The 9,976-nt window shown below is 36.9% G+C and overlaps 2 protein-coding genes across 3 annotated transcripts in view; one reads left to right on the plus strand and one right to left on the minus strand.

Annotated features, from left to right (window-relative positions):
* Positions 1 to 689: 689 nt before the first annotated feature.
* Positions 690 to 9,976, plus strand: part of mrtfbb (myocardin related transcription factor Bb) — a 64,568-nt gene continuing 55,281 nt past the window's right edge. Inside the window, exon 1 of one of the 2 annotated variants that reach the window (XM_028042238.1) lies at positions 690 to 773. The gene's annotated coding sequence lies outside the window, so the exon portion shown is untranslated. The remainder of the gene's footprint in view (positions 774 to 9,976) is intronic. The other variant, XM_028042236.1, reaches the window with a different exon arrangement.
* igfals (insulin-like growth factor binding protein, acid labile subunit) lies at positions 4,029 to 6,239 on the minus strand. Its single transcript, XM_028042242.1, has 2 exons — positions 6,145 to 6,239; positions 4,029 to 6,018 (listed from the first exon to the last, which is right to left on the minus strand). The coding sequence occupies exon 2, from the start codon at positions 6,011 to 6,013 to the stop codon at positions 4,280 to 4,282; it is 1,734 nt and encodes a 577-aa protein (XP_027898043.1). The 5' UTR covers positions 6,014 to 6,018; positions 6,145 to 6,239; the 3' UTR covers positions 4,029 to 4,279.

Consider the following 9,976-nt stretch of genomic DNA (forward strand, 5'->3'; position numbering starts at 1 on the left):
CTATTTAAATATGATATACCATTGTTCTGAATGTACAGGAAAATGTACATTCAGATCCTGATGTACAGAGTTTTACATCCTGTACATCAGGAAAAATCTAAATGATTCTCCTTGCTGACAGGTGAGTCTCAGGAGAGAGGCTGCAGACTATTGATGACTTTGTAATAAGTTGGAATCAATCCCACAGTTGATCAGAGGGTTCAGATAGTTCCAATTGTCTAGCTTTATGATATTTTTAGTGACAGAACATCACCCTTAAGCCTTTTTATTATCATAACTTAACTTTATTCATAATCAGATCAAATCAGTGCAATTTTGGAAATTGCTACAATAAAAATAATTGATATGCCTGGGCTTTGAGTAAAAAAATCAGGGTTTCATCAAAATAATTGATAAGCAGTAATAATGTCAACATCAACCCTACAATATTGCCGTGCTTTTTGATAGTTAATTGCCTTGAAAGCATTGCACATACATGCAGGCGAATCATTAATAACCTCTGAAAAACATTTTTAAAACATTTGACATGCAATTAATTTGATATGTGGAAGATGCAGCATAATTTTTATCCCACTTAAAAAAAAAAAAAAAAACTCAAATAGATGATCTGGTTATACAACTGAGTTTGAACAGAGTTGTGCAAAAAAAATGTTTACATTGTTAAGTGTTTTTTTCTTTCTTTATTTTGACAGCAGACCTGTTCAGATGCTGGCTGTGACTCTGCTTCAAGTCTCCCTGAAAACCACAAGCAGAGCTCCCTGTGGATTTGACAGGTCAGTTGAGGGCAGAGGATGAATTTGGGTTCTTGAATTCTGCCCTGCAGAAGGTTGATAGAAGTATAATAATGTGATGTATATATTTTGGTACACTAAATATACAGTCAGAGCTACAGGTAAATGGTTTATAAGAACCTATCTTGATGTCTAAGAATAGCCTGGACATGAAAATTTGATTGGAGATTTTTTTTTTTGGACATGAAAAAAATTGATAATCACAGACACTATGAGTCCAGTCTGACTTGCTTAGGTATACCACACACACACAAAAAAGCAAACAAATAAAATACATGGAAGTGTGTCGTTGCAATGTGTTTAAAATGTGAAGAATTTCAAGTTTTAAGAATCCTTTTGCAAGAACAGTGTAGAGTAAATATTTTTTAAATGAATAGCTTTATTGCATCCTACTGCTGCCACTAAGAATCTCTTTCTGTGACTAAATCAGCTGAAAACCGTAAACATTAAATCCAGAGTCTAGAACACAGTGGAGAATGTATTGTGTTAGGAGTGGATGTTGAAAAAAGCTCCTGGACACCAGGATGGCTGTTACCTACAACACATTCCAAATGAGAAATATTAAAATTCTATTCATAGTGTTTGATTCAGATTCTTTTTGTAAAATCAAAACAGAGCTAACTTTTAATGTTAATGGTAATAACAGGTTACTCATAACAGAACAGTCCACTGTAGACTGCCCATACTCACCTGAGTGTGTGATCTCTTTTTCATCAAAACCCTCATGTGTTTCCAGATCTAGACTAGATCTACTCTCAATAACCTAAACCACACAGACAAACAAAATGCTGACATATAAAAATAAGTATAAATAAAACTGGGATTAATTTTTAACCTAAAAAAATGAATTGTGCATTCTTTTTATTTTATTCCTTCACATTTATTGTAAAACATTGATGAGCAAAGGTTAAGACATGCAAAGGTAGTTTACTCTTTTTGGCCAACCTTGACTTCAGGGTTAAATGACAGAGCAAGCCTGCTGAAACATACATAAACAAAGTGACATAAAAATATGAAGCAACAACTTAGTGCTTGTTTACTTTGGCACATACAAACTCATAAAGTAAATCAGTCTTCTCAGGCGCTGGCTGCTTCAGATCAACAGACTTGGTCAGAGGAAGAGTTTTTAGCAGCTTATTGATTTCTTGGGCACATTCTGGTTTACGTGAACTTTCTGTCTGGTGTATGCTGGTCACCATCAGAATCTGTATCACAGTTTAATTGATTTGTTTATGATAAGTTCAATGAATAATGATCAAATACTTATATTTGTTGTGTTGATTCTTTAATAAGACCCATAACGAGAAGTTATTTGAGACTTCCTGGACTGCAGAGCAGAGGACTGTTTTTCCACCCACAAATTTGCATGAGTCATGGGTACATGCAAACTTAACAGAGTGACGGTGCTTGTTCTTCTATTTCTCTCCTTCTGTATGATGAGTACATGTGCCAGGATATGTGTTCCCGTTTCCCTCCACTTCTTATATATTTTTAAGACACATTAGTCAGTCTTTCCCTCTGAATAGATATAAAAACTGAACCAAAACAAAATTAAGAGGTGAAAATGTATCCAGTGGAAAAAAGATTTACCTGACCCATTTTTGGGTCCCAGAATGCTCTTTAAGATTTTGCAGGTGGTGTTTTTTCTCAGAAATGTGTTTCCAGGTAACTGATGAAGGAATTATGGATTTTTCTTTTTCATCACAAGAGCAGAACACTATAAGTCGATACAAAAACATCAGCACTCCTGGTGACCCAGCTGCAACTGTTCCTCCATATTTTTTCAACAAAACCTTTTGTCTTCAAGACTTTTAATTTCTTTATTATACATTTTCAGTAAAAAAACAAAAAAGGTAGGATATCGCTTATATTGCCTGGCATTTTAAGTTTCTTAGTGGCTCTGGTAAAGCCAGTTTAGAAGAAACAGTCTTTGCTTGATATCCATATATGATTGGTTGTTCCCAGCATTTAATACAAAAAATAAGCTAACTAACCTCAAACTTACAAAATGCAAATTAATATATCAAATTGCAGTTGTCATTGCTATGTCAATACATTCAACGCTGGAGCTACAAAGGACTTCTTGGATGCAGTATTTAGTAGGCTATTAGGTTTCAAATGTGATGCATTAATAGTGATGGAAACACTGTGATGATGAAAAAGAAAGTAGAGACAAAATATAGGTTACACATACTCAATATCCTCATCATAATATTGAATGACAATATTGTAATATTGCAGTTTCCTAATACATAGTCAAACACAGTTTATGACCAGGTCTCTAAAACATGGATCAAATGCGTAAGGTATTTAATTGTAATCATACTAAAATATATTACCCAAAAAATAATTAACTGTCTATAATCTTTTATTCTATTGTAATTTATTTCCTCTTTTCAAACATGCCACAAATGAGAGATTTTGTATTGTAGTTCACAAATGAGGCATCTAATTTAGTTTCATCACTTATATTTCAATTTAAAGAGACAGATTAACCCAACAGTCAAGTTTTCAGACCGTGGGAGGAACATATAGATAAACCACACATGCATAAGAAGAATATTCAAACTACACATGGAAGAAGAAAAAAAACAGATTTGAACCCAAAATATTCTTGCTGCAAGGAAACAGTGCTACCAACTGCACCACTGTACAGCCTGTCTACTGAACATAACGTAAGAGTAAATCATAATTTGAAGAGCAATGTGTCAGAAGACATAATTATTCTAATTTTCTGATATATATATATATATATCCATCCATCCATCCATTTTCTGTTCACCCTTTGTCCCAAATGGGGTCGGGAGGGTTGCTGGTGCCCATCTCCAGCTACGTTCCAGGCGGGAGGCGGGGTACACCCTGGACAGGTCGCCAGTCTGTCGCAGGGCATATATATATATATAACACGCATAAAAATGACCGTAGTCACAAGTAGAGTCTTTGTCTCGTCTACTTTTAGTTGGCCTTTACTGAATCTATGTTTTGGCCAAAAGGGTGTCAAAGTTCATCTTCATTAGACAAAAACATGGTTAGATTAAATTATTTCAAAACAAGGGATTTCCAAATAGGAGAATGTGTGAACCTGATTTCTATAAAATGTGTGTTTGTCTTCTGTAATAGGTTAAATTTTCCATATGAAAATTTACAGATGGAAACTTTCCATCATTAAAGTGTGTACCTCTTTTCTTTTTGCTCTCTTTCTGTTTTTTGAACATAAAAGTTAACAAGAGCACAATATGTCACACATTAAAATATTTTATTAAATATCTTCAGAAAATTTATTTCCACACAAGTAATAAAACTTACAATCTTTACTGAACTAACAGAATTTATTGATGGTTTAAAAGTGTTTTGTGAGAATATCCTTTTTTTTCCCCAAATAAAAGTCTTTCTAAGATCTGATGTTGTGTTGAATATACAGAGAAAATGTAATCTGAACCAGAAACACATAGTCAGCTTTTTGTATCAATCAACCAGTCTCTGTAACCTCAGCAGCTTCGGAAGTGTTCACTGCTCACATCCCGTAGGTCCTGGCCAGCTGCATGTAGAGGGCTGGTGCATGTAATGTTGTTATATATGGTGATCGTACTATCAGGTTCTTCACCTTCTCCATGGGTCTCTACTTGTCGAGGGATGACTTGTGGTTTTTGCAAGCTGTAGTTTCTGAGTGGAAGTGTGGTGCAGTCACATTTCCACTGGTTTCCAGACAGCAGGAGTTTCTCCATGTTCTCTGAGAAATTGATGACTAAACTTGACAAGGCATTGGCTCGCAGGTCCAGGTAGCGCAGCCGTGGAAGTACTTGTTTTGTTCCATTCTGCAAAAACTGATGACATTCATTGTTGGACAGAAGAAGATACTCCAGATTACTAAGCCCAGAGAAAGTTTGATCTGTGAGCACCTCCATCTTATTGGAGCTTAAGTCCAGTCCTACAAGTCCTACCAGACCCATAAAACTGTGATCTTCCACCACAGAGATGTTGTTCTGTTGAAGGAAAAGCCTCCGTAAACCAGAGAGACCACTGAAAGCTTGAGCTGTGACCCTCGTAAGGCAACCTTTGTCCAGATGTAGGCTGTGAAGCTTTGACAGAGTTTTGAACATTTGGTCAGGGAAACTTTGAAAGCAGCTTCCAGATAGATTGATGACAGCCACATGAGACAGGCCAGTGAAACTTCCCACATGTGCCTCTTGTACCTGATTATAATCTAGCTCTAGAACCTCCAGATGGCCAAGTCCTTCAAAAATCCTCTCCCCTAGAGATCGAATCCTGTTGTAACTGAGCCTTAGTTCTTCCAAGTACTGCAAGTCACGGAAGGTTCTAGGCCTTAAGCCAGTGATAGAGTTGTTGGAAAGGCGCAATACATGAAGACTGCTCAAGCCTAAGAATGTGTCTTCATGTAGAGAAGTCAATTTGTTGTTTCTCATGTCGAGCCATCTGAGCGATTTCATGCCTACAAACGCCCTGGGTACCACACTTCCAATCTGATTCTGGGCCAGGTAAAGTTTTTGCAGCTTATGGAGTTTAACAAACACATTAGCTTTGATAACCTTGATGTAATTTCCTGTCAGATCCAGCTCTTTAAGCTCACCAAGATTTTGGAATAGTGCCGGTTGCAAGTAAGCAAGTCTGTTACCCGCAAGGTTCAGTTCTCGCAGACCTTGCAGGTCATGGAAAACTGTCTCTGGCAAGACTGTGAGTGAGTTCCATCCTAGATTGAGAAACCACATGTGCGAGAGCCCAGCAAACAGTCTTTCGTCAATACGACTGATGTGATTGTTATGAAGACTGAGTGAAGCAAGGTTAGGTGTGTTCTGGAAGATTGAACCTGGCAACCCACGAAGACGGTTTCGCTCCAGGTGCAAGTGTGCTAGGGATCTGAGGCCTCTAAATGTCTGATGGTCAAGGGTCAGCAGCTGGCCACTCTGTAGATTCAAAAAGTCCAGATTGCTTAGATCCCTAAAAGACGCAGCTGGAAGGGAAACAAATAAGTTTCCATCTAGCCAGAGATAATGAGTGGATAGTGGGATGTCAGCTGGTACTTGAGTTAAGTTCCGAGCACTGCAGTAGACGATGAGCTCCAAGCTGTAGTCATCATGCAGACAGTTGCAGCCTTTTGCACAGGGAATTGGATCCTGAGTCACCTTGTCTCCAGCTGTGTCTGGGTCTGGCAACATCGCTGATGCTCCCAGTACCAGCAGTTCCAGTAGTATAATGGTGTGCATTCCAGCTATGGAGAGAGGATTAATATCAAATCAAAAGTTAATTGTACAAAATCTGTTTCAAATCTGTTCATGTTAAATTAGATGCAGTGACGATGCATTTCTTGCTTAAATGTCTACTGTATCCTGCTTACCTTCAGTTGTTGAGGTCTTGATTTAAAGTGGAGAGGCTGTGAAACACTGGATGACTGATGCTTGTGCAATTGTTTGTATGCTGAATGGAAAGAATGCCAAGCCCTCAAACTTTTTTTGACGTCAGCTGCACTGAATGTGCACCATTAACCCATTCATATCCATTGTCCAATTCTCTCAGTGTCTTAATATACTTTATGTAGCTATTTTTTGAAAGTATAGCTAATAAATTGTAAACAAGACATGGTGTCTACACTTGATTTTACTTTGCTGTAATCATAATTTGTACTAATTGTGAAAGACACTTTCATCAATTAAGGCTTTGAACTGAATATTTTTTGAGAGTTAACTGACATCAAGACACTGTTACTGAGTGCAAAATGGTGCATTTCAGCTTCTGGCTAAACCTTTAGGTGCTATATGAAACATTTAACCATCTCAGTTTGCAGAACAATTCATGCATAATATCAGCTGGAAAAAGAATAGTGCTTTTGCTGCTCTATTTACTCAGCTATCCTGAGTCTGAGGTCCAAAGGTTCCAGAAGTCCATGGAAGTCCATTGGAGTGGATAACATTCTGTTTACTCTTTTACATGGTATCAGAGTTTATTTATACAGTCATCAAGTGGTCATGGTATGAGGAACAGCAAATCTGGATAGCACTGTCTCCTTGCACATGAATTATATTGATGTAGTCCAATACGTCCATTCATATATCCATTTACACATATTTAATGTTTATTTTTTGGTTTATTTATTTACTTGTTTTAGACATACATTTCTGTTTCTAAGTAATGCAAAAACTGTAGATTCTAGTGACATTGCACTAACTGCAATTTAATGTGTTTTAGCTTTGATTATTGGGTACAGGAAAGTATAGGTAAGTATGTGTGAACGTATTTGTGCCTAAGAAATAAGATTTATTATGTTTTTGCTTTTTTTGCAGACTTGATTTGACGGCTAATATATGACAGACTGACTAAATAGAAAAAGCAGTTTGGAAATGATGATTTAATCAAAAAAGCTATCCAAACCAACCTGAACATATGTGTAAAAGAAATTGCCAATCAATAAAGTGTTTGTGACGTCTTGCAATTCTACATCCCTGTGGAGGAAATTCTGCCCACTCATCTAACTGATTGGCCAATTTGGTAAATCAGCTGACAGTTAGGCAACCCATATAATTTTTTATACAAATACAAGACCTGTAGAAGCACAGAAACATTTTGATGCTACTGCTCAATTGGCTCCAAAAACTACATTTTTCACAGAGCAAGAGTGGACTTATGAATCGGAGTGGAGCTGCGTGAAATTCCTTGATAGGAGACATAGAAAAAAAATGAAAGCTCCACCTGGCAGGCTAAACTGAGGTATTTTCACTAGAAACACAGATGTTGTTTGGCTGGACAGATCAGCATCAAGTATACTATAGCGTTGTAGTCCCATGATATATTTTGACTTGTTTTAAATTGCTAAAGTCAACTAGAACAGGTGGTGTTTTTTCTGAATAACTGATTGTCTTCCATTACTCTGATGATTTATTTAATGTCCAGTAAGCTCACTTTGATTTGATGTCTTTCTTCTAAGGGAACTATTACTGATGTCACAGAACCTCTTTACGTAAAATCTGGACTAATCATTTGAAGACAGTGATGCCTGGAGTGGCCATACATTGTGCTGGGTCCCTGTGTGGCCTCCTGGATGAATCGTAAACTACTCTTGGAATAATTCTAGTTTTCTACCCTCTCCTTGGAAAATTCACCACTGTTCCATATTTTCTCGATTCAGATATAATGTGCCTCAGGTTTGTTTTTTTTTGAGTCCCAACGACTTAGAAATCGCTTTTTAATACAGTCTAGATTAATCAAATTTAGATACATTATTTCTTAACTATTGTTGAATTTCTTTAAACCAGGCCATGTTTTTTTGCTTTTTGTTATCTTTTAGCCTACGTCATGTTGTCTGGTTCTATTTAAGGGATGCCTTGATTATACAAGGCAGACGGTTGTCAGGCCTGTGTACAAAAACAGAGAATCTGGAAGGAGGCAAACATCGATGTATGCCTCCAGGCATATGTTTCTATATGTACTGCACAAATTTTAAGGTTTAGTTTGTTGTCCTTTTGTATTCATTTTAACATTTCTTTGAATTTATTTGTGTGAAATTGGGTCTTGCTCGCTGAAATCTTTTCAGTTTCTACTAAAGAGAGCGTTGCATAAATATCATCGCATGTTGGACCCTTAGATGATTTAGTATATGACAGACATACTAAAGCTTCTATCACAAACAAAAAGGTATAAATGCAAATTTACCACTAACCAGAAATGATGGCTTAGTATTATCATCTACCTATTCGGCTTTTTTGAGATTTTTTATTCTCAAAAATATTAATAATTAAACTCCTTTTCAACATCAGAAAAATCTCTTAGAAAGATCTGCCAAGCGGTAACAATCAAATCTTTTACCTAACAGAAGAACAATAACTGAAACTGCCGTTTTTCTCAGAAAATTGCCTTGTGCCCTGGCTGCCGTAGCGAGCTGTTCATGATTGTTGCTCTCCTGACAAACACCTCTAATTGGCTAATTTTGTTTTACTCAGCCATGCACAAAGGTTTTCTTTTCAGGGCTCCCTGAGTGGAGATGAGGAGTCCTAGTAGTGAGTGGCAGAGCCTGCTGGCAAGTCTGTAAATTTGACTGGCCTCTCCCTTCTTTAAAGAAAAAATATTTTCTTAAATCATTCATAATACATGTTTTTCTTCAGCAGCAGAGGGGACTGAAAAGCACAATGTGAGTCTGATTTGAATGTCTGTTTCTTAATTACTGAAATTCCTCATGCCTTTTCAAACTTCAACAAATGAACGAAGGTCAATCATTCCTTTATAGGAGGTATAAAATATTATAACTGCATACTGAACTCAAAAGTAACCTTATTGTACAATTCTCCTTTACACCACAGTCACCTTTCAAACATAAAACAATTGCTGTGGCAAATGTAACAACACCATGACATTTACTACTGAATAACACTTTTATAAAGCGATTGTATTGAAACACAGCTATCATATTCCAAGTAGGATCTATAAAAGTCAGCAACAGGCAGTAAACCATGAACTCTTATCTTTGAAAACCCACCAAGAAAAGTCTTCATTGTTTCTTTCGTGGTGGTTACTGGGCCCTTGGGTGTGTATAATGCTAGTCTGCACGTAGCCTGGTTTTTAGCCTCTATAAATTAGGTTCCTGTACACATGTAAGAGCTCTGCCGTTTTAATTCAACACTGCCATCCACTGGTGGATTGTTGGACAGTGTTCTATTTGTGTGTAATTTGGAATTATATCTAAGAAATATTTCCAAAACACAGTTGCTCTGTGGCCTTTCAACTGTTAAGGTGCTGCTGTTTGGCGCAGCTCTGAACCCTTGTGCAGCCTCATGCGTTGACAGCCAAGGAACCTCAACACCCCTGCAGTGGCTATTAATAACAGTTGGAGCTCACAGTCAATTGCTGCTTTCTAGGAGAAGAGAGAATAAAATGGCTTTGTCTTGACATCTGTAAGATACTGGAAGTTAGCCACAGTTTGGTAATCAAGTATAAGATCAGAGCAGATGATGACCCAGTTCAGCTTTGTGGGGCACTAAGGGACTCAGATTTTATGCATTTCATTACCAAAAAGCAAAAAATATACATATGATGAGAATATTTTTAATTAGATTTCATTTGTAAAAAATTGTGAACTTGTATCCTAACAGGCAATATCCACTTTGATATGTCTATGTCCTTTGTTCCTGTAAGCAAATACAACAATAACATAGCATATTCTTATAATAGCATTAGCATAT

Source organism: Xiphophorus couchianus, chromosome 16, assembly GCF_001444195.1.
Source record: "Xiphophorus couchianus chromosome 16, X_couchianus-1.0, whole genome shotgun sequence".
Classification (NCBI taxonomy): Eukaryota; Metazoa; Chordata; class Actinopteri; order Cyprinodontiformes; family Poeciliidae; genus Xiphophorus; species Xiphophorus couchianus.